General features: G+C 38.3%; 1 protein-coding gene across 2 annotated transcripts in view; it reads right to left on the bottom strand.

Moving 5' to 3' along the window:
• LOC121490833 (charged multivesicular body protein 3) overlaps nucleotides 1–23,772 on the bottom strand; it is a 62,874-nt gene extending 39,102 nt beyond the window's left edge. The window contains exons 1-2 of one of the 2 annotated variants that reach the window (XM_041754912.1): nucleotides 23,590–23,772; nucleotides 2,673–2,733 (exon numbers count right to left, since the gene is read on the bottom strand). In XM_041754912.1, the coding sequence (XP_041610846.1) occupies nucleotides 2,673–2,733; nucleotides 23,590–23,634 (106 nt within the window). In that variant the 5' untranslated portion in view covers nucleotides 23,635–23,772. The remainder of the gene's footprint in view (nucleotides 1–2,672; nucleotides 2,734–23,589) is intronic. The other variant, XM_041754913.1, reaches the window with a different exon arrangement.
• Nucleotides 23,773–24,807: the final 1,035 nt, after the last annotated feature.

Consider the following 24,807-nt stretch of genomic DNA (forward strand, 5'->3'; position numbering starts at 1 on the left):
GAACCAGCCTTGTGTCCCGGGGATAAATCCTACTTGGTCATGGTGAATAATTTTCTTAATGTACTATTGGATCCTATTGGCTAGTATCTTGTTGAGAATTTTTGCATCCATGTTAATCAGGGATATTGGTCTATAATTCTCCTTTTTGGTGGGGTCTTTGTCTTGTTTTGGTATGGTTTCATTTGTTTTATTCTCTTTGAAGCTCACTGAAGTCTATGGGTTTACAGTTTTCATCAACTATTATTTCATGTGATGTTTTCCAGACTTCTGTCCTTCTGAGACTCAAATGACACATGAGAACGCCTTATATGCTTCCACAGGTCACTGATGCTGTGTTCATATCCATTTTTTTATTTTTCTTCTGTATTATAGTTTAGATAGTTTGTACTACTCAATTACACTGATATTTTTATACTGTCTTATCTATGTGTTAAACTCATTCAGTGAAGTGTTCATTCTGTTTTATTTCTAAATTCAAGAAGTTTCACTTTATTCTCTTCTACATCTTCTATTTATCTCATTACATTCATGTTTTCCTTTAAATTATTCAATATATTTATAACAGTTATTTAAATCCTATATGCTTATTCAAACATTTCTTTTTTCTAGGTCTATTTATGTCACCTAATTTTTCTCCTCATTCTGAGTCATACTTTCTTGCTTCTTTCTAGTCATTTTTCATTGAATGTTGGACACTCTGAATGTTTCATTTCTGAGTATCTGAATTTTCTGGTCTTCCTTTAAAGAATGTTCAGTTTTAGTTTAACAGGCAGTCAAGCTGTCTGCAGATCAGCTTTCAAGAACTGTTTTTTAGGCTTTGCTGGCAAGGGCTTATGGTAGCTTTTAATCTAGGCCTACCTAGACTTAATATTAAAGGCATGATCTTTCTGGGTTCTCTACTGAATGTCCAAGATATTCAACAATGTCTCTTTCCTGTGTCTGATCAGAACTCTACCATCTCTTATTTCTATGTTAGCTTCAAGAACTATTTAGCTCATAGTGCCCTGTTATTTGTTCTGTCTCCAGCAATTGTTCTTTGCCTAACTTCTTGAAATCTAAGTTTGCACAGCTTAGTATTCAGCTAAACACAGTGTACCACTGTGTAGACATTTAGAGCTCTTTCTCTGGGTACTGCGCTTCTCTCTGATATTATGCTCCACAAATTCCAGTGACTACAGCCTCCCTGAACCCTCATCTCTGTCTCTTCAACCCCAAGACCACCATGCTCTGCTTAGAATCTCCTTCCATGCGCTATGATTCAGAAAGTTTTTCCAGGCTGAAAATTCAGGACCATATTAAGACTCTGTTTCCTTCCTAGTGATCAAAATCCTTCGCTATCAGTTGTCCAAGGTTTGAAAATCAGTGTCTCACAGATTTTGTCCATTTTTTTCTTTACTTATGATGGGAATGCAAGTGCAAGTTCAAAAACATTACTCCATCATGGCTGGGAACAGAATGCCCTCTCCAATTTCTTTCCTAAGGGAGTGATACTGAAATATCCTTATGGTATTAACATTTCTCTAATGAGAATGTTAAAAACCATAAAAGTATTAAACATTACTATCTCTGTGCAAGTCACCTTAATTTTAAGTTGTACTTTATAATACTTTATTTAGAAATATATTTTCCTGAATTTATAGTCATGCTAAGATAAATAGAATACTGAAAATGGAAATGCATTCCTTATTTACGTACAATTTATTTACTCTGAATTCCATAAAACATTTGTTTATAAGTAGGAATTTTTTTTTAAACAATGGCTTACAACACATCTGATTCTTTTACAATTCTGGTAGTCAGAAGTCTAAAATCAAAATGTTGAAAGGGCTGTTTACTGGAGTCTTCAAGGAATAATCAATTTTCTTGCCTTCTCTAGCTTCTAGGGAACTGCATTCCTTGGTTCATGGCCTCTTCTATCTTCAGAGGTCAAAGGACATTTCCCTAACATCTGGTTCCATGTCACATCTCCTTTTCTCTCACTTTTTCTCAACATATTATTTCCTTCTTATAAAGACCATGGTGATTACATTGAGCCCACCCAGACAACCTAAGATAATCTCCCCACCTGAAGATCTCTAATTTTTTAAAAAGATTTTATTTATTTATTCATGAAAGACACAGAGAGAGAGGCAGAGACATAGGCAGGGGGAGAAGTAGGCTCCCTATAGGAGGAGCCCAATGAGGGACTTGATCCCAAGACCTGGAGATCACGCTTAGAGCCGAAGGCAGACACTCAACCACGGAGCCACTCAGGTGTCCCAGAAGATCCCTAATTTAATCACACTTGCAAAGTCCCCTTTGCCACATAAGGTAACATATTCACCGATTCTCAAGATTAGAATGTGGACATATTTGGAAGGCCATTATTCTGCCCATCATAGTATGTGAGCATCTGCTATTTCCAACACTAACCTGATCTCCAGGAAATTAGAGATAAAAGAACACAGCCCTTCCCCCCCCTGGCCTAGCTGAATCTCAGGTCAGAGGAAAGGTTTAGTTCTTATAAAACATGTTTTTCTTACAATGATTAAAAAGCAAAATAATTAGGACAACTAAAATAACTAATATGAGAATAAACTATGTCTTACAATAGGTAGATGTAGTTTATTTTTATGAGCTAACACAAAATTACCAAGAGGGTAAGGAATAGGAGACATAAAATTATAATTTACCTCTTATTTGCCTGTCAACAACTCTCATTTCCTTTCTTATCTTCAATGACCATTCATTGACCTGGGAAAAATTTTAGAAAACAATTATAAGAAAAGCAACACTTCTAATTCACCAAATTTTAAAGAATTCTGTATTAATTCTAAATCATTTATTCTAGACAAAAAATAAATAAATAAATCCATTTTGAAACAAAAGTTTTAGGGCCAAATTCTATTTTTTTTTCATCTTTTTATTCACAGTACATAGAAGTCCCAATATCTTTAAAGATTCTTATCTGAAGGCAGGCCAGTAAGGACTACTTTATACAAGACCTCAGAGAGAGAGTTTAGGACCCTGCAGGTACATAAACATTTTCTAAGAGGTGCACGAGCATAGATAGTTATGTTTAAAAGTTGCAAATCTTTTGAAACCTATTTCAAAACCTGTTTTGCCTGTGTCAACAGTTCACCTTTTCCTTCCCCCTTTAAACAATAACGCTTTTTCATTTTACAAAAGACAGAAATTCCTCTGACCTATGTCTACTACTATGACATATTTCCCTCAGAGGCAAAAACTTCTAAAGCACTAAACACAGGGCCAAATGGAAATACTAATGTAGGTGTTGAGAAGGTGCTGATCAAATTTATATGCAACTAAAGTATCCTCTAATTCTTCAGTTTCAAAAGAAACTAAAAGAAAAGCTGATTATGTCATTAAAACTAAATTTACATTAAATCACTATATGCTTTGCCATATGACACAGAATTTCTCTCTTATCTGTGCCCACAGCCATGCAGTCTACAGGCTCTCTGCAGTTGGTACAGGTCTTTGGAAGCAGGAAGATGGTCACAGCTGCGGCACACTACAAATGGGGCAACAGCCTCATTAGGTGAATGGGTGATCCCTGGGGAAGATCCAACCATGCACACTGCAATACAAGCTACTGAAACCTGTTCTGCTTCTGGGAAAGGAGCTGGCATGGACTCCTGTGTCTGTATGAAGGGGGGTGGTCACAAGACATAGATTCACATTCAGTCCACCTCTAAGCCATGGCAGCCAGAGGTGGTTAGGCTTCCAAAAAGATTAAAGACATCTTTACTTGGTATCACTAGACACAGCTGGTACCTGACCCCCATCACTGCAAATAAAAAGTCTGCTTGTGATCACTACCAGAAATCCAACCAATAAGCCCATCATGAGGATCAAGGTTTACCTTTATAATTAACAATGGTTGTGGGATTTAAAATTAAAAATAATAAATAAAACTGAAATAGAATTAATACTGAACCTTGTAGCATTCATCCATGGGCAAATGAACTAAATGGCATTAAAAAAATCTATACAATTAAAAGAAAGTATACTTCTAATAAATTTCACTTTTTAATGATTTCCTTAAATCATTAACAAAATCTATTAAAAAATTTGTTTTGTAACAGCTGTAGTAATTCCAACCGGAAGAAATATTATAATACTTAAAATCATATTGATATCTAAAATTTTATCTTAAAAATTTTTGATATTAGGTTTATATACTTTTTTACGGTGAAGTTCAAATAACATAAAAACAGCCATTTCAAAATATACAATTCAGTGACATGAAGTGCCTTCACCATTTGTGCAATCATCAACTCTCTCTAGTCTCAAAATCTTATTAACATATCAGAAGAACACATTATATTCTAAATAATCTCTCCCTATGTTCCCCCTTTCCCATTCCCTGGCAACCATTAATTTACTTTATCTCTTTTGATCTGCTTATTTTTACTATTTCATATAAAAGGGATCATACAAAATGTGGTCCTTGTGTCTGGATTCTTTCACTTAGTAAGGTGTTTTGGGGATTCATCCATGTTATAGCATGTATCAATACTTCAGTCCTTTTCATTGCTGAATAATATTCGTTGTATGTATACACCACAACTTGTTCATTCATACATCCACTGACGGACTTCTGGGTTGTTTCCATATTTTAGTTACTGTGAATACTGCTGCTATGAACATTTGTATGCAAGTATTTATCTGAATTCTTATTTTTGATTCTTTAGAATATATATCCAGGAGTAGAACTGCTGGGTCATATGGCAATTCTATGTTTATCTTTTTGAAGAACTCCAAAACTATTTCACAAAGAAGTTTCCCCATTTTACATTCCCTCCAGCAATGTTCAAGGGTTATTTCTCCACATTCTTGTCAATACTTGTTATCCTCCAATTTTTTTTTATTATAGCCAATCTGCTGGACCAACTGAAGCAGTATCTCATATTTGATTTGCATTTCCTTAAATATCAATGAAGTTAAATATCTTTTCATGTACTTGTTGGTCACTGGAACATACTCTTTGGAGACATGTCTATCCATTTTTAAGTTAAGTTGTCTTTTGTTGCTGGCTGTGTGATTTCTTTATATATTCTGATACATCATTTACAAATATATTGTCCCAGTCTATAGGTCATCTTTTCACTTCCTTGATAATGTCCTTTGATGCACAAAAGCTTCAATTTTGATGATTTTCAACTTACCTACTGTTTTGGTAACTGTGCTTCTGGTGTCATTGCTAAGAATTCATGGCCAGATAGGTGGTCAAAGATTTATCCCTATGTTTTTATCTAAAAGTTTCATGGTTTAGTAAGAGTTTTATTTCAAGTTAACTTCTGTATATGGAATGATGTAGGGGTCCAACTTCATTCCTCTACAAGTGAATATCCATTTGTCCCAACACTATTTGTTGAAAAGACTATCCTTCCACCATTAAAGCATCTTACTAGCACCCTTACAGAAAATCAACTGGCCATATATGTATGGTTTACTTCCGAACACAATTCTATTCCATTGGTCTATATATCTATCCTTATGCCAATACCACGCTGTTAACATTATCACCACTTCATAGTAATTTTTGAAATCAGGAACTGTGAGTCCTCCAAATTTATTTTTCTTTTTCAGGATTCTTTTGGCTATAGCCTGTTATATTCCATATGAAGTTGAGGGCCAACTTCTCCTTTTGGAATTCTGAGAAGCATTGTACTGAATCTGCAGATTGCTTTGGGTGATACTAGCATAGTATTACGTTTCACAAACCATGAATTCGAAATTTCTTCCAGCAATACTTTGTAGTCTTCAGTGTACAAAATGATTTGCTTCCTTGATTAAATTCAGTCCTCAGTATTTTGTTCTTCTAGACACCTTTGTAAATGATTTTTTTCTTTATTTCCTTTTTAGATTTTTCATTGCAGGTGTAAAAACCACAACTATTTTATTCTTGTCTTAAAATTTGTCAATTTGCTGAATTCACTTAGAAGTATTTTGTACATGAGGATTCTTTGGAGTTTTCTATATATGGAATCATGCCATCTGTAAAGATTTGGTTTTACTTCTTCCTTTTCAGTGTGGATATCGTTTCTTTTTCTTGCCCAAGTGCTCTGCCTAGAACTTCTAGTACAATGTTGAATAGTGGGATCCCTGGGTGGCGCAGCGGTTTGGCGCCTGCCTTTGGCCCAGGGCGCGATCCTGGAGACCCGGGATCGAATCCCACGTCGGGCTCCCGGTGCATGGAGCCTGCTTCTCCCTCTGCCTGTGTCTCTGCCTCTCTCTCTCTCTCTCTCTCTCTCTCTGTGACTATCATAAAAAAAATAAAAAAAATAAAAAATTTAAAAAAAAAAAAAAAACAATGTTGAATAGTAGTGGCAAATGCAGGTATCTTTGCCTTGTTCCTGATCTCAGGAAAAAAAGCTTTCAGTCTCTCAATTTACTATAAAATTTGCTAGTCTTTCATAAATGCCCTTTATCATGTTAAGAAAGTTCCCTTTTATTCCTAGTTTGCTGAGTGTTTTTATCACAAAAGTATGTATGTATTTTGTTCCAAATTTAATAGAATGATAGTTAAATTACTTCAAGCATTATTTTTTTTTAATTTATTAATGATAGTCACACACACACACACACACACACACACACACACACAGAGAGAGAGAGAGGCAGAGACACAGGCAGAGGGAGAAGCAGGCTCCATGCACCGGGAGCCCGACGTGGGATTCGATCCCGGGTCTCCATGATCGCGCCCTGGGCCAAAGGCAGGCGCTAAACCGCTGCGCCACCCAGGGATCCCTACTTCAAGCATTAAAGTACTACATTAGGAGAAATCCATATGGTGAAAATAGAATGGAAGTAAATGGTCTTTCTCCTTTCAAAAAGGAAGGGAGTAATGAAAAATGTCTGACTATGAAAAAGTATGTGTGCTTGTATGTTTTAAGTGAATATTGATGGGTATCAAACTATGATACTTTTAAAAGTGATGTAATAATTTTACAACAATATGCCAAAAATTACATCCTGTGCAACTCAAAATTATGATAAAAAACTAAGTGTTGATTTATAACTCTTCAAAAGGGTACACAAGTAGTCAAAATTATTTTTGGAGATATATGAAGAAATTTGAAGACACTTTTATAATATAACCAGAACTTTCAGAACCAGCAGGAAAGGAAACCCAAAACTCATACATACATTCAAATGTTTACTGAGCGTCTGCTCAATGTGCTAGTGATACAGCAGGAAACAAGGACTCCACCTTATGAATACACATTCTAATGAGGAAACACAGACAATTAGCAAACAAGTAAATACTGTCACAAAATAAGTGCTAGGGAGAAAAGGAAGTAAGGAAACTAGGATAGAGCAGTGGGAAGGGGGAGGTTTACTATTTCTTACAGGGTGATGGAAGAAAACTCAAGGTGACTTTTGAGCAAAGACTTCAAAAAATTTGCAAGGGAACCATGTGGCTATTCACTATGGTGGTGGCAGAGGAGAGGGACCTGTAACATTTTACTCAGCGTAAAAACAACCACTAAGGGACCTAGGCAAAAGACTCCAAGAGAGGAGTACAAAAATAAATTTGGTTAAATAATTTTTGTTTGAAGCAGTAACACTGATGGGTAAAGCTATCTGATTCAGGTTTATAGAAAAAAAATATTGGGGTGCCTGGGTGACTCCATCAGTTAAGCATCCAACTCTGGATTTCAGTTCAGGTCATGATCTCAGGGTTTTGATATTGAGCCCTGTGTCCGGCTCCACAATGAGCATGGAGCTTGCTTAATACTCTTTCTCTCTCCCTCTGCCACCTCCCCCTTTCTTAAAAAAAGGGGGGGGGGAATATTTATCATCTATTATGTTAAAGCAATGAGTTTTATAAGGCAGCAAGTTACTCCTAACCCTATTTATTATAAAGCTAAACATAAATTTTAGATTTTTATTCTCATGGGTCAAAATACTGATTAGCTCCTATAATTTCTGCTCTCAACTATTAATCCCTGAGGATCCAATCAACTGGAAGCAATGCACCCATGAGGAGTACAAACCTATAGCAGTTACTAGAACTCCAGGAACCACATATAAGATAATTTGAATTGTGAAATTTCAAACCTTAAAATGAAGCAGAATGAACCAGTGCAGTGATTTTCAAACTTGTTTTTAGTAACAGAATCTTTCTAATAAAACTAATATGGAACTCCACAAATACAAGAAGTATTATGCCAATACACACCATGTAGGATCAGACTGGAAATTTTTACTACTATAAAGTAAATAAGTGAGAATAGTTTATCTGTCTTGGTGAAAGATAAAACTTGAAATTAGTTGTTAGTGTCACACCAATCTTAGCAACTAATTTACTTCCGTATTTTTGTTTACATATCCAGTATTGAGAAAACTGTAGTTCAAAATGATAAGAAGCAGCTATTTAACAGTTTGTCTTTCAACTTAAGGTAATCCACTGCTGAAGTAAATCCAGAAGCTCAAAATAAAGTAATCAAAAACTGGTTGTTTCAGGGCGCCAAAGTGGCACAGCTGATTAAGCATCCAACTCTTAGTTTCAGCAGGTCAGGTTGTGATCTCAGGGTCGTGAGACTGAGCCCTACATTTCTCTCTCCTTCTCCTTCTGCCCCTCTCCACCATGTGCATGCACACTCTCTTTCACTCTAAAATAAATAAATAAATCTAAAAAAAAATCCCTGGTTATTTCAGTTTCTCATTACACTGCTTAACTGTTCATATTACTTAAGAAGTACTCAGTCTAATACATTAGATGGCAATGGTGAAATGGCTTTTGTAAAAATGCACTGTTGCACTGTTTGTAGTAGCAAAAGAATAGAAATTACCTAACATATCAATAGAACACTAAACATAGAGAATATCCATAAACTGACATTTTGTTCTAATTAGGAAAAAAAAAAAAGCAACAAAATGAGGACTACCTAAGGAATTAATTCTCAAAATATAAATGAAAATAGGAATGTAAAGGGCATTTACAATATGACATATATGTTAAAGAGAGAGAGGGGGAGAGGAGAAAGAAAAGGAAGAAGGAATGGGAAAGGGAAGGCAAAGCAAAGAGAGAGGTGGAGAAAGGAAAAGACAGAGATATTTATATGTTCATATATTATAGAATATGAATGGGAGAATCCATAAGAAATTAGGCTGATTTCAAGAATGGAAACTAAGTAATTCACAAACAAGAGTGAAAGGAGATTTAGTTTTTACTCAACATAAAGATGCATTTTGCTGCCCTTTGAATTTTATAATATGTGCAAGTATAACTCATTTCAAAATTAAAAAAAAAAATTAAGACAGAGGGACACCTGGGTGGCTCAGCAGTTGAGCATCTGCCTTTGGCTCAGGGCATGATCCTGGAGTTCTGGAATTGAGTCCCCTGGAATTGAGAGGGAGTCCCCTTCTCCCTCTGCCTGTGGCTGTGTCTCTCTCTCTGTGTTTCTCATGAATAAATAAATCTTTAAAAAAATTAATACATAAAATAATAAATAAGAAAAAGTATCGGGTCCTGGATTGGAAGAATACTGTTAAAGGGATCCCTGGGTGGCACAGCGGTTTAGCGCCTGCCTTTGGCCCAGGGCGCGATCCTGGAGACCCGGGATTGAATCCCACGTCGTGCTCCCGGTGCATGGAGCCTGCTTCTCCCTCTGCCTATGTCTTTGCCTCTCTCTCTCTCTCTCTCTCTCTGTGTGAGACTATCATTAAAAAAAAAAAAAAAATACTGTTAAAATATCCATACTACCCAAAGCAATCTACAAATTCAATGCAATCCCTATCAAAATACCAACATCGTTTTTCACAGAAGAACAACTAATATTAAGATCTGTATGTAACCACAAAAGACCCTGAATAGCCAAAACAAACTTGAGAAAGAAGAAAGCTCAAGGTAACATAATCCCAGATTTCAAGATATACCACAAAGCTATAGTAACAAAACAATATGGCACTGGTAGAAAAATAGACACATAAATCAGTGGAACAGAAGTGAGAGGCCAAAAATGAACCCATGCATATATGGTCAGTTAATCTATGACAAAGGAGGCAAGAATATACAGTGGAGAAAAGACAATCTCTTCAATAAATGGTGCTGGGAAAACTAGACAGCTACATGCCAAAGAATGAAACTGAACTACTTCTTCACACCAACCACAAAAATAAATCTCAAATAGATTAAAGACCTAAATGTGAGACCTGAAACCATAAAACTCCTAAAAGAAAATTTTAGGCACTAATCTCTTGAACATCATTTACAGCAATATTTTTCTTGTGCAAGAGAAACAAAAGCAAAAATTAATTAGGATGATATTGAACTAGAAAACTATTGTACAATGAAGGAAACTATCAATAAGATGCAAAGGCACCCAAATGAATGGGAGAAAATATTTGCAAGTGATATATCCAATAAGAGTTAATATTCAAAATATATAATGAACTCACATAACACCAGAAAAACAAATAATCTGATTAACAAATGGGCAGAAGACTTAAATAGACATTTTTCTAAAGAAGACATACAGATGGCCAAAAGATGCTCAACATGACTAATCATGAAGGAAACACAAATCAAAACCACAATGAGGTATCACTTCACACTAATCTGAAAGGCTAACGTCACAAAGATAAGAAACACGTGTTGGTGAGGATGTGGAGTAAAGGAAGTCTTCAGGCATTCTGGTAGGAATGTAAACTGGTGCAACTGCTATGGAAAACAGTATGGAGGCTCCTCAAAAAATTAAAAACAGAACTAACATACAACCCAGTAATTCTACATCTGGATATTTACACAAAGAAAATGAAAACCCTAATTCAGAGATTTATACATCCCATGTTTTATTCAGCATTCTTTACAATAGCAAAGATAAGGAAGCAACCCAAGTGTCCATCCATAAACAAACGAATAAAGATGACATATGTATATACACAATGGAATATTACTTAGCTGTAAAGAGGAATGAAATCCTGTCATTTGTGACAACATAGATGGACCTAGACAGTATTCTGCTAAATGAAATAACTCAAAGAAAAACAAACATCACATCATTTCATTTATATATTGAACGTAAAAAACAACAGTGAAGAAAGAAACAGACTCATAAATATGGAGTACTGGTAGTTGCCAAAAGGAATAGGAGTAGGGGGATGGGCAAAATGGGTGGCATAAACTTCCAGTTATAAAATAATTAAGTTATGGGAATGAAAAGTTCAACATAAAGAATTCAGTCAATAATACTGTAAGACATTTATCACAGATATTCATAATGTATATGATCATTGGATCTCTATCTTGTATATCTAAAACTAATTTAATATTGTATATCAACTACATTTCAATTAAAAATTTAAAATGTGGGGCACCTGGGTGGCTCAGTTACTTACGTATCTGCTTTCAGCTCAGGTCATGATCCCAGAGTCCTGGGATCGAGCCCCATGTCAGGCTCCTGGCTCAGTGAGGAGTCTGCCTCTCCTTCTCCCTCTGCCCTTCCCCCACTGTTTGTGCTGGCTGGCTCTCTCTCAAATAAATACAATCTTTACAAAAATTTATAAATATTCTACTTTATGAATTTTTGAAAACCCAGTTTATAAGTGCTTTAAATTATCTTTGTTTGGAAAAAATACTTTTAAATTCTATCTCATAATATTAGGAACACTCATTGAATCTCTTTTTTTGTAAATTGTTTTGGATACCACACTCCTTTCTCTGTTATGCAATCACCCAAAACTTTAAAAGTTAAACCCAAATTTTTGTTTCATAAGTGACATTTAACCAGTTTCTTCTAACATAAAAAGTTTTTGAAAAAACTAGAATGTATGACAAATGATAACTGAAGACTAAACATCAATCTGTCTTCATTACAGGGAAAAATAGCAATTGATAAATAACCTACATTTATTTTCAAACCAGAGCAAAATAGTCACAAGTTTTTTACTTAGTGAAAAATAGATTTTCATCTCTCAAAAAGACATCAGTGTCATAAGTCATACATTTAACTGTAAGGACCAATATACAGCACATATAGGGTAGCAACAGGAAAACAACACCAAGAAAGAAAATTGTGCAAATGGCTGCAAAATGGAGAAGGATATACACTTGTTGAGAAAATAAAAATTTAAACAAAAATACTTTAATATAAAATACTTTAAATAATAGGGCTAGGGGTGCTCTGGATGGCTCAGTTAAGTGTCCAACTCTTAATTCTGGATAAGGTCATGATCTCAGACATGGAGCCTGCCTAAGAGTCTCTCTCTCCCTGTGTCCTTCTCCCCTTGCTAGTATGCATTCTCTATTTTAAAAAAAAAAAAAAAAAAGATTTTTTAGAAAATAAATGAGTCTAATTTAATGGGAAATTTTCAAGAATTCGAGAATTCCATCTCTGTCTAGATAGAGAAAGCTGGGAAGACTCTCAATAAGACAAAGCTGGATGAACTACAAAATAACTTTTCCTGAACCTGTCAAAAATAGGTTACAAAGCAACAAAGTAGCATGAAATGAAAAAAAAGACTCACTTCCAAGCTAAATTAGCCCTGCATGAGGTGGCAGACACCTTAGAACCAATTAAGGAAAATTCAGTTAAAATATTTAATAAATTGATGAAGTCCAAGCATGGGTTAGTTGACAGCACAGAACCTCAGGAGCCACAGGCACAATGGTAGTTCACATCCACTTTCAGTCTTTTTTTTTTTTAATTTTTATTTATTTATGATAGTCACAGAGAGAGAGAGAGAGGCAGAGACACAGGCAGAGGGAGAAGCAGGCTCCATACACCGGGAGCCTGATGTGGGACTCGATCCCGGGTCTCCAGGATCGCGCCCTGGGCCAAAGGCAAGCGCCAAACCACTGCGCCACCCAGGGATCCCCTCCACTTTCAGTCTTAATTGAAAGTGGGAGAAAAATTTTGAAACACATACAAAGAATGTCTTCACTGGCTCATCAAACACAGCTGAGGAAAGAATCAACACACCTGAAGTCAGTAAAAGTTACCCAAACTAAAAAATAAAGGATAAAATAAAACAAAATATGCAAGAGCTATAAGTGATAACAAGTGGTCTAACATTTGTGTAGCTGGTATTCCAGCAGGAGCTGAGAGAAAAAACATAAGTGCTTAAAGAAAGAAAGAATGGCTGAAAAATTTCCAAAAATAATGAAAAATATCAAACCACAGATCTAAGAAGCTTAAGAGAATTCAATATCAAAAACAAAAAAATAGAATGTAACGTGACACCACACACCTAAACACATATTCAAAATATTGAAAATCAGGGGTGCCTGAGTGGCTCAGTTAGTTAAGTCTCCAACTCTTTCTGCTCAGGTCATGATCTCAGCGTTGTGAGACTAAGCCCCACATCAAGCTTTGCGCACTCAGCCAGGAGTCTGCTTGAGATTCTCTTTCTCCCTCTGCCTTTGCCCCACCACACTTGCCCCTGCCCACGCATGTATGCTCTCTCCCACTCTTTAAAATAAGTCTTTAAGGGGATCCCTGGGTGGCTCAGCGGTCTAGCGCCTGCCTTCGGCCCAGGGCATGATTCTGGAGTCCCAGGATCAAATCTCGCACCAGGCTCCCTGCACGGAGCCTGCTTCTCCCTCTGCTTGTGTCTCTGCTTCTCTGTGTGTGTGTGTCTCTCATGAATTAATAAATAAGATCTTTAAAAAAATAAATAAATTTTAAAAATAAAATAAAATAAGTCTTTAAAAAAATAAAATTGGGACGCCTGGGTGGCTCAGCAGGTGAGCGTCTGCCTTCCGTTCAGGGTGTGATCCCGCGATCCTGGGATTGAGTCCTGCACCAGGATCCCCGAGGGACACAAGAAACAATATTTTTAAAAATATTTAAATAATAATAATAATAAATAAAATAAAATAAAATAAAATAAAATAAAATAAAATAAAATAAAATGCTGAGAATCAGAGTCCAGGGACACAAGCCACTAAAACACAGACTTAATAAGATTACAAAATGCTTCCAGTACCCCACATCTTCCCACTACACCAACAGAGTTCCAGGATAATAATGAATTAGAGCTAAAAGAGAAGCAAAGTCAATTTTATCCTTTTTAGATAAAGGAGTTTTTATGGATGTCCAAGATAACAAAGGAGATAAAAACAAAGGACACTAGAATATCTTTAAGCCTATGGCACCTATAGCTACAGCAAACATTAACAAAGCCAAACTCCTAGACTGATTAACATAAAATCTCATACTGAAGACCAATTTACCTCAGTTCCTATTACCTCATATATTATGTCCAGTTTTTAACATAAAATTACACAGCATTCTAAAAAGCAAGAAAAAGCACAGTCTGAAGAAACAAAGCAAGCATGAGGATTAGATGTGACACAGAGACTAACAGTTTGTGGCTATGAAAAAAAAAAGTAGGTATTATTCAAGAAAAGATGGATAATGAAGGCAAATACAGGGATGGAAACACAAAGAATCAAAAGGAAATGCTAGAAAGATAAAACATAACATCATAACAGAAATGAAGAATACCTTTGATAGGTTCATCAGTAGATAGGACATAGCCAAGGAATGAATCAATGAATTTGAACCATGATAGAAACTTCCTAAATTGAAATTTAAAAAGAAAAAAATGAAAATGAAGAGAAAAGAATGTCTAAGAACTGTGGGACGATTTCAAAAGATGTAATACATAATTGGAATACATGAAGGAGATAAAAGAGGAAATGAAACAGGAAAAAATACCTGAAATATTGATGGTTGAGAACTTTCCAAAATTAGTGACAGACACCAAACAAAGATCCAGGGGGCAAAGACAGAAACTAGAATAGCAGTCCAAACAATGACAACTAGTGATATCATATTCAAACCGTACAACACCAAAGCAGAGAGAAAATCCTGGAGGAAGACAGAAAAAAACAAACAAACAAACAAATACTTTACCTATAGGAGAACAGGATTAGAATTACAAGACTTCTTGTTAAAGACCACCCAAGCACAAAGAGAATGGAGATATTTAAAGTATTGAGGGGATCCCTGGGTGGCTCAGCTGTTTGGTGCCTGCCTTTGGCCCAGGGTGTGATCCTGGAGTCCTGGGATCGAGTCCCACATCAGGCTCCTTGCATGAAGCCTGCTTCTCCCTCTGCCTGTGTCCCTGCCTCTCTCTCTCTCTCTGTCTTTCATGAATAACTGAATAAAATCTTAAAAAAAATTGAAGTATTGAAAAAAATCACCAACCTAGAATTTTAAAGATACGTAATTGATATGCAAAAAATGAGATAAAATGAATCATGTAAAATGCTTAATTAAAACCATACAAGGATGGGATCCCTGGGTGGCGCAGCGGTTTGGCGCCTGCCTTTGGCCCAGGGCGCGATCCTGGAGACCCGGGATCGAATCCCACATCAGGCTCCCGGCGCATGGAGCCTGCTTCTCCCTCCGCCTGTGTCTCTGCCTCTCTCTTTCTCTCTGTATGACTATCATAAATAAAGATTAAAAAAAAAAAAAAAAGGCTTTAAAAAAAAAAAAATAAAATAAAACCATACAAGGCAAAAAAAAAAATTTTTAAGATGGGAGAAAGTAACAAGTAAATATAGTAGAAACCAGTTCCAACACTGTAGATGTTGATGCAGCTATATCAATTGTCATTTTAAATGTAAATTGTCTAAATAAAACAACTAAAAGACAGTGTGCCAGAGCTGAGTGGGAGAAGATTAAAAGCAAGATCCAACTATATGTTGCCTACCAAAAACCCATTTCAATACAAAGACTAAGATTAAAGGTTAAGGCATGTAGAGATATACCATGAAAACACTAATCAAAAACAAGCTGTGAAAAAAACAAAAAACAAACAAAAACAAACAAACAAACAAAAAACAAGTTGTGGGTACCTAGGAGGCTCAGTCAGTTAAGCGTCTGCCTTCAGCTCAGGTCATAACCTCAGGATCCTGAGAGTGATGCCCACTTCAGGCTCCTTGTTCAGCAGGGAGTTTGCTTCTCCCACTTCCCCCACCTGTCATTCCCTCTCTCTTTCTGTCTCAGATAAACAGAATCTTTAAAAAATTAAAACAAGCAGTACTCCTACCTCCAATATATTAAAAATTAATATGAGTCAAAGACCTAGGTATGGGAGCTAAATCTATAAATTCTTAGAAAGTATCAGATTTAGCAATGGATAATTAAAAATGTCCCAAGAGCATGAACAAAAACAGAAAAATACATTAACTGAACTTCATCAAAATTAAAAACAACTGGGATGTCTGAGTGTCTCAGCTGGTTAAGCCTCCACTCTAGGTTTCAGCTCAGGTCATGATGTCAGGGTCCTGAGATTTAACCCTGTGTTGGGCTCTGTGCTCAGTAGGGAGTCTGCATCTCTGCCTTTCCCTCTGCCTCTCCCCTCACTCATGCTCTCTCAAGTCTTCAAAAAACAAAATAAATAAAAAACAAATGTGTAAAAGATATTATCAAGAAAGTACAACTATAACTTATTAAATAGGAGAAAATATTTGCAAATCATGTATTAGTAAGAGCTTACTATACATAACTCCTACAACTCTATAACAAACAGCTCAATTAAAAATTGTGCAAAGGACATAGACATTTCTCCAAAGAAGATACACAAACATCTAACACGCACATGAAAAGATATTCCACTTCACTGGTCATTAAAGAAATGCATATCAAAACCATGAGTTACCACTTCACACCCAGGGGATAGGCTATCCAAAAAAACAAAACAAAACAAAACAAAAAAAACCCCAAAACCTTGTTGGCAAGTATGTAGAGAAACAGGAACTCTTGCATGTTGCTGGTGAGAATGTAAAATGGTGAAGCCATTGTAAAAATAAAAAAAAATTAAAAAAAGTTTTGGAGTTTCTCAAAAAGGTAAATAAAGAATTACCATATGACCCAACAATTCTACCCTTAGGTATATAATACCCTCCAAAATTGAAAATAGGTACTCAAACACTTAAGAAAGAAATGGTAACAGTTCTCAAAATAAAATCTTCAAGAAAACATGAGGGATTAGTTCTTAATTCTAAGAGACCAGCATTATTCTAACACCAAACCGAGATGAAGACATTACAAGAGAGGAAAACTACAAAGTAGTATCTCTCATGAACACAGAGGCAAAAACCCTCTACAAAATGCTAGCAAACCAAATGGAAAAATATATTAAAATAATTATAAACCATGACTGAGTGGGATTTAATGCAAAGCTGGTTTAAGATTCAACTGACCACTGTAATCCACCATATCAGTAAGCTAAATAAGAAAAATCATATGAATTGGCACAGAAAATTTGACAAGACCCAAAACCAACTCACAATAAAAACTCTAAGCAAATCTGAATAAAGGGAAACTCCTTCAATTTAATAACTTAAAAAAATCTGCAACTCCCGGGGCACCAAGGTGGTGCAACTGATTGAGCGTCCAACTCTTGATTTCAGCTAAGGTCATGATCTCAGGGTCATGAGATCAAGCCCTGAGTTGGGCTGCACCCTCAGTGTAGAATCTGCTTGAGATTCTCCTTCCCTCTGCCCCTTCTGCTAATGCTCATGCTCGCGCTCTCTCTCTAATAAGTCTTAAAAAAAAAACAAAAAAACTCTGCAATCCCAACTACTCCTAACATCATAATTAATGGTAGGAAATTAAAAGCTTTCACCTTAAAGGTTGGAACAAAGCAAGAATATCTCTCTTTATCCTGTTAATATATAAAAATGGACTGTTTTCCAATATACCAGTAATAACTGGAACCTGAAATTAGGTGGGGGGGGGGAACCTTTACAATACCACCAAACAAACCAAAAAACACGTAAGTATAAATCAAACAAATATGCATAGGCTCTACTGAAAAACTGTAAAACATTGATGAAAGAAACCAAAGACATAAATAAATGGACAGTCCATAGTCACAGTCCATTTTCATGGATTGGAAGACTCAACAGTAACACATCAATTCTTCTCAACTTCTGTGATTCCAGGTCTCAGGATGGGGATATACTAATCACACTGCTATAGACAGAATGTTTATGCCCCCTCCTCCAAATTCCTATATTAAAACCTAATCCCCCAGTGTGATAGTATTTGAATGTGGGGCCTTAGGAAGTGATTGGGACATGGGTACAGAGCTCTCCTGAATGAGTTTAGTGACTTTACAAAAGAGACCCAAGAAAGCTTGATTCATCCTTCTGCCATGTGAGAACACAGTGAAAAGACAACCATCTATAATTAGGAATTAGGTCCTCACCAGACACTGAATCTGTGGTTAACCTTGATCTTACACTTCTTATCCTCCAGGACTGTGAGAAATGAATTTCTATTGCGTTACAGCTACCTAGTCTAGTATTTTGTTACAGCAGCCAGAGCAAGCTAAAACAGGTATATAGAGAAAGCTAAGTTCCCTTCTGACTCTTGACCCTCAGCCACCTACCTAGCACCTCTCTCTAAAGGCAATCTCTATAAACTAGGATTTTGTGTATCCTTCAAGATTTCAACCATACATAAAACTAGAAATTCATCAAAAGGAACAAATAAAACTGAACTTAGGTCAAAATGTACCTTTTGTGATCACTGTCAGATGGTTATACAAAAGAGAAAGGCTATACTTTAAATGTGTAACTGTTCCCTCATCATCTCCACTTTTGTATTTGATAAGCACATTACTCTTACTAAGGGAGTTCAACATTATGCTGACTCAGTGAATAATAAAGAGAAACATGACCCTTGCTCTCAAGAAGCTTACAATTTTGCTGAGGGGACAAGGTAGAGAAATATATTCTCCCAGGATAACCTTTTCTTTAATGTCTTCCCTCATCTCCTGAATTCTGTCCAAAAATTGAACTCTGTGTTTCCTTCCCCTCCACCATCAGTATCCCATCAAGCCTGCTCTTTTCCTGAATTCTCTCATTTTCAATTCATGGTACCAAACCGAGGAGAATGATGGGGTTGACTAAAGGTAAGATTAAACAGAAACCTAAGAATCAGCTTTGCACTCTTATTCCACACCCAGTAGATCAGCAAATTCTGGCCATATCTCCTAAATATTTCTAAAATTCATCCAACCCTTTCTATACCTGTATTTCCATTATTAGTTAAGACCAGGGATCCCTGGGTGGCACAGCAGTTTAGCGCCTGCCTTTGGCCCAGGGTGTGATCCTGGAGACCCGGGATCGAATCCCACATCAGGCTCCCGGTGCGTGGAGCCTGCTTCTCCCTCTGCCTGTGTCTCTGCCCCTCTCTCTCTCTCTCTCTCTCTCTCTCTCTCTGTGACTATCATAAAAAAAAAAAAAAAAAAAAAAAAGACCAGCATCATCTCTCACTGGGCCACCAACTGGCCTCCATACCTAATTCTCTTCCTTACAATTCTTGCTCCAAACCACTATTCTGAATGCTCCCATCCTTAGTAGGCCTGGCACACAGGCCTTTGTTAATCTACCCTGTATCTACCCTCTGCAATTTTATATCTGACACTGCCATCACATACCCCTGTATCCCACCTAGATTTCATAATATTTCATCCTCTAACCACACTTTAGTTTTTTCTGGTACCTCCAATCTATGCTCCATGCATTTTACTTTGCACATGCATTTTACTTTGCTTGGGATATCCCCTCTTCTCTAATTCTACAACAAATCACCCAGCTGACTAATGCCTCTTGCAACAAGATCTAAATAGCCTCCTTGACCAGGTCTTCTTCCCCACTCTGAACAGTTAATCATTCCCTCCACTGTGACATCAAAGACCTTGTATATACTTATATCACTGCCCTTATTTACTCTAAAATATAGGTATTTATTCACATGCTAATCGCCCCCAGTAAACTAAGTATTCTTTGATGTTGTCATCCAGTGTCTTATTTTTGAAAACCTGGTGTCCAACCCAATACACACTACAATATCTCAAATGTTTATTGTATGAACCAAGTAAATGAAGTTTTTTATCTCCACCTCCGCGTCTCATTTTCTTTTTTCTGATAGAAACGCACAAACATAAGGCATCATTTAATCTGAGTCATATGATTTAGGAATTGTGATGCCATGATTGTACTACTCCGAAGGCTAAATCAGTGAAATCCCTAAGTAAAGACAGCACAATTTTCAATTTTCCAGCGGTACCTCAAGTCCAACAGAAGAATCTCTTTCCAGCACAATCTCATGTTCTCTTCATTCCCATCACAACACAGTCACAGCTTTCTAAGTAAATTACAAGACTCCTTCATTCTTAATAGGCCAATCTACTCTTCACTTGGGCACTTTAAGGTAGAACAAGTTTCAGCACTAAAATGTCTCCATCAATGGATCAGAGATGCCTGGGGGCAAGGACATTAGTCTGTAAAGCTCTTAAATAACTATGTTTCCCTGAAGAATCCCTTGAAACACTGTTTATCTTAGGGCCTTTTGGCTTTAGGAATATTTGACTTTATTCTGACCATTATTCAATTTACCATATTCATTCATATTCAACATTATTTAGCACCTACTCTGTACTTCATACTCTTACTATGTGTGGGAACACCACGCAAAATGTATCTTACTTGCCTGACTTGTGACCATGGCTCAAATGTGGCACAGCTGCACCGGGCCCTTGCTCATCCTGTGCTTGGGACCACGACACACATGCCCTCTTCTTCCAGCCCCAACGTGGAAGGCATACTATAAATTTACCCTAACTCAAGAGTTGCCCAGCTGAGATTATAGCATTTTGTCAATTGTCTCCTTCCTTCTCTCTTCTCCTCTGCCAATGTTATCTTTTGTTTTAACTTCCTTTACTTAGCTTAACTTCTTTTATAAAGCTAAACATTTTCTTCCTTCTTTCTCTTAAAAAAATGCCAAACTAAAAGACTAAAATGTCTGATATTATGTGTCTTATTCATACATGTCTCCTAATACTTTTTTTTCCTCTATAGAGCTGCTGACACACAGATAAAGTATTTCTCATTCCTGCCTTATTGGCACTTTTCGGAACTACAAACTCAATACCAAATCATTGTGGAAGGTGATAAAACACTTTCTTTGGTCATAAATCACGTTGTAAAGAGAACTTGGTAGAAGTTAAACCTAAGGCAAACAGAAACACTGTCTGACAAATTAGAACAAGATACAATCAAAACTCAAAGGTTAGCCTGAAGTACTATGAGGAGGAACTCGAAGAAAATCGTGGGCAGGATATCTCCAGCACCAATTAAACTCAATAATCTAAGGGGCGTCTGGGTCGCTCAGTGGTCGAGTGTCTGCCTTTGGCTCAGGGTGTGACCCCAGGGTCCAGGAACCAAGTCCCACATCAGGCTCCTTAAGAGGAATCTGCCTCTCCCTCTGCCTGTCTCTCTCCCTCTCTGTGTCTCTCATGAATAAATAAATCGAATCTTAAAAAAAAAAAAAAGTGAATAATCCAATACTAAAGATCCCACTAAAGAGTCAAGAACCAAATTACAGGAAGATGAATGGAAAACATGACAGTAAAGGGCTAAATCATTTCTGAATACCTCGGTCTGGGAGTAATAACTCCAACCTCTGAGCTCCTATAACTGTTTATCATAGTACCCAATCCAGACTTGTTCTTGCAATGCTTATCTTACTTGCTAGATGATACACTCCTTGGCTGTTTATTTCATCTTTATGATATCCCACTGGTAGGCATATATTTTTAAAAGATGTATTTATTTCAGAGAGAGAGAGCGCGCGCCCAAGCATCAGGGTGGGGGAGTAGGAGAGGGAGAGAAATCCAAGCAGAGAGAAACCCAAGGCGACTCTGAGTTAAGTGCAGAGTCCTGTACAAGGCTCAATTTCATTACCCATGAAATCACCACCTGAGCCGAAACCAAGTCCCAACTGGATGTGTCAACCCAGGTGCCCCCTGCCAGGCATATTTTAAAGATCAATCTCATGCACTAACCCTAAAGTTTTCTGGTATTGATTCACTTTCCTAGGTAGGCCACCCTACTGGAAGAGTATTCTGACATCATGTTCTTAGCAATTATATTTATCATTTAAAAGTTACACAAGTAACACATACATGAGAGACCAGTTTAAGTAGGAATAAGCCTGTTTTCCCAGAATCATCTCTTATTTCATAAATGGCAAAGCTAAGGTCAAACACTGAAAGAAAATAATCTCTAGGGCAGCCCCAGTGGCCCAGTGGTTTAGTGCCTGCCTTTGGCCCAGGGCGTGATCCTGGAGACCTGGGACGGAGTCCCACGTCCGGCTTCCAGCGTGGAACCTGCTTCTCCCTCTGCCTGTGTCTCTGCCTTTCTCTCTCTCTCTCTCAATCTCTGTCGTGAATAAATAAAATCTTAAAAAAAAAAAAAAGAATCTCTAACATCAAAAATACACTTCTACAATAACAAGCATCTTTGAACACATATACACCACAGCATCTATATAATGCTCTACAGCTTACAAAGTAACCACACACTCTTACCTCATTTAAGCTCCACAATTTTTATTTTACCAGAGAGCAAAACTGAGTAAGTTGCCTACAGAAACTTTTATAGACCATGTACTGTCCTAGGATCTATGATTAACAAATATGACCAACATCAACACACAAAGTATGTGTCAGCAACCTCATGATGTAGGACATTGGCTTTTTAAAAAAAACCAAAAAAACATGCCTGCAAAAACTGAACAGGGGAGATCATTTATTAAATGAAGAATTTCAGGGCTGTCTTTCTTTTCTTTATGGATAAATTTGTACTGCGTGTTGTAAAGCTGTGCTTCTCAAACGTTAATGTTCACACACCTCACTGAAGATCTTGTTAGAATTCAAATTATGATTAGAAAGGTCTTGGGTAGGGCCTCAGATTTCTAACAAGCTCCCAGGTGATGCTGAGGAGGCTGGTCTGCACTGGGGTGTCCAGGTTGTAGAATACATAAATTAACCCTAATTAGCACCACTAGCCAAAACTTCACAGTCTGTCATCTTCCATGACACCGAAGTGAAACTATTATCATTCCTATTTGACAAGACGTGAACTTTCCCTAGATCACGATGTTGGGGCTATGGGGAACCAGGATTCAAACTCAGAAAGACTGACTCTGCAGGGCACGCTTAACCGCTACACACTGTCCCGTGATCTCAGGTAACAGGCCGATTCAAGATTCGAAACCAGGTCCAGAGTTCTCCTCGGTTCCACTCCCACGAGTCGGGTCCGTACTACAATTAATGTCTGCAGTCGGCATCCTGTCGCAGGACAGGCTAAGAGGAAACAGAGCCTCCCACTCCACTCCACACAGCGCAACCGAGGGGAGCGGCGGCGGCGGTCGCGGGGCTCCCGGGGACCACTCTCCGGGCAGCGGCAGGTCCCCGCGAAGGTCCGGAGACTGGCGTTAGGGGCGGGGCGTCAGCCAGGGAAAGGTTCCGGGCGGGACGTACCAAGGCGCGCGGGGGACGGCTTCCCGGGGGCCAGGACCGCCGGGCTACCTCCGCGCCCACTGCCGGGGCTGAGAAACGCTTTATCTGGCCTTCGGCCCCCTTACGGAGTTCTGACGTAGCAGGGCTCTCTTCAGCCACAGCCGCCTCCTTAGAGATTCCGCCTGCGGCCCCTCGGCCGAGTGGAAGGCCCCGGAAACGGGAGCCGGCTGGGAGAGCGCGGCCAGTTGCTTACGAACTCCTCCACACCCCACACGAACCCCCCGACTCTTTCGCCGTCGCCCTTACCAGCTCTTTGGGCGGCTTCTCCTGGGTTTTCCCAAACAGCCCCATGGCGAACTGAACTCGTCTGGCCCCCGCCGGCTTTCCGTTCCCTGCTCCCAGGCAGGTCACGGGCAGCCGCCAGGGCGGGGCAGGGGAAAGCTGAGGAGCCCCGACTCCCGGGGAAGGGAGCGGCCGCAGTGAAGACGGTGCGCATGCGTCCGGCGCCTGCGCAGAAGCGGGGTTGGGCGGGGCTTGGTCGGAAAGGTGGTGGCCGTAGCGCATCTTTTTGCGGGGGATTTTATAGAGCGTTACGAGGAATTGGGCGTGTTTTAGTGAGGCGTGGAAGCGATTCCTTTGGAAGATACGAATTTATCAGCTACACGTGGTGATTAGAGCTGCCCCTGATACTTCTCCTAAACCTGTACGTTGCACAGAAATCGGTATCTCCACCTAGACCACGTCCATTCGCACCACTTCCCCCAACGGCGTGTTTCCCGCAGGCGCGTCACAAGCAGCGAGCCAGAAATGCCCCTTTCTTCCTCCCACCAGACCTACTCCTTCCCTCTGTTGTCGCCACCGTCACCTAATCATTCTAACCTGGGCATCATCTTCTCCTTTCCTCTTACCACGTTCAACCACAGCAACTTTTCAACGCATTTGAACTCCAGCCCGCTTTGCGCCCCAGGTGTCACGGTGTTCAGGCCGTCATCATTTTCAACGTGGATGATTCCCACCTGGCATGTGTGTGTGTGTGTGTGTGTGTGTGGTCCTATGCGCCACATGGATCATGACCTTGATCAAATTCCCAAAGGTGTCCGTGATTATAAAGGACCAGAGGCATTTTAGCCGGGCAGTGACCCATAGTAGGTATTTGATAAATATTGTTGACTAATTGGAAGTTCAGTGTCCAATTATATGAAACATTGCTGCCTTATAGTATAGTTTGAACCTACGCAGCGAGCTGATGGCTGCTGTCATTTCATTACGGCAAAAGAGACCAGTCATTTAGTGTCACAACCCCATACTCCCATCTCTTGTGGGGATGTAAAATGGTACAATGACTTTGAAAAAGTTTTGGAAATTTCTTAAAATGCGAAACATAACTTAACTTAATGCCATTCCACTGCCAGCTAGTCATCCAAGAGGGGGAAAAGCGTATGTCTTTACAAAGACTCCTACATGGATGTTCATAGCACCTTTATTTGTAATAGCCGAGAACTGGAAATAATCCAGATGTCCATC

The sequence above is a fragment of the Vulpes lagopus genome, chromosome 5 (assembly GCF_018345385.1).
Source record: "Vulpes lagopus strain Blue_001 chromosome 5, ASM1834538v1, whole genome shotgun sequence".
NCBI lineage: Eukaryota > Metazoa > Chordata > Mammalia > Carnivora > Canidae > Vulpes > Vulpes lagopus.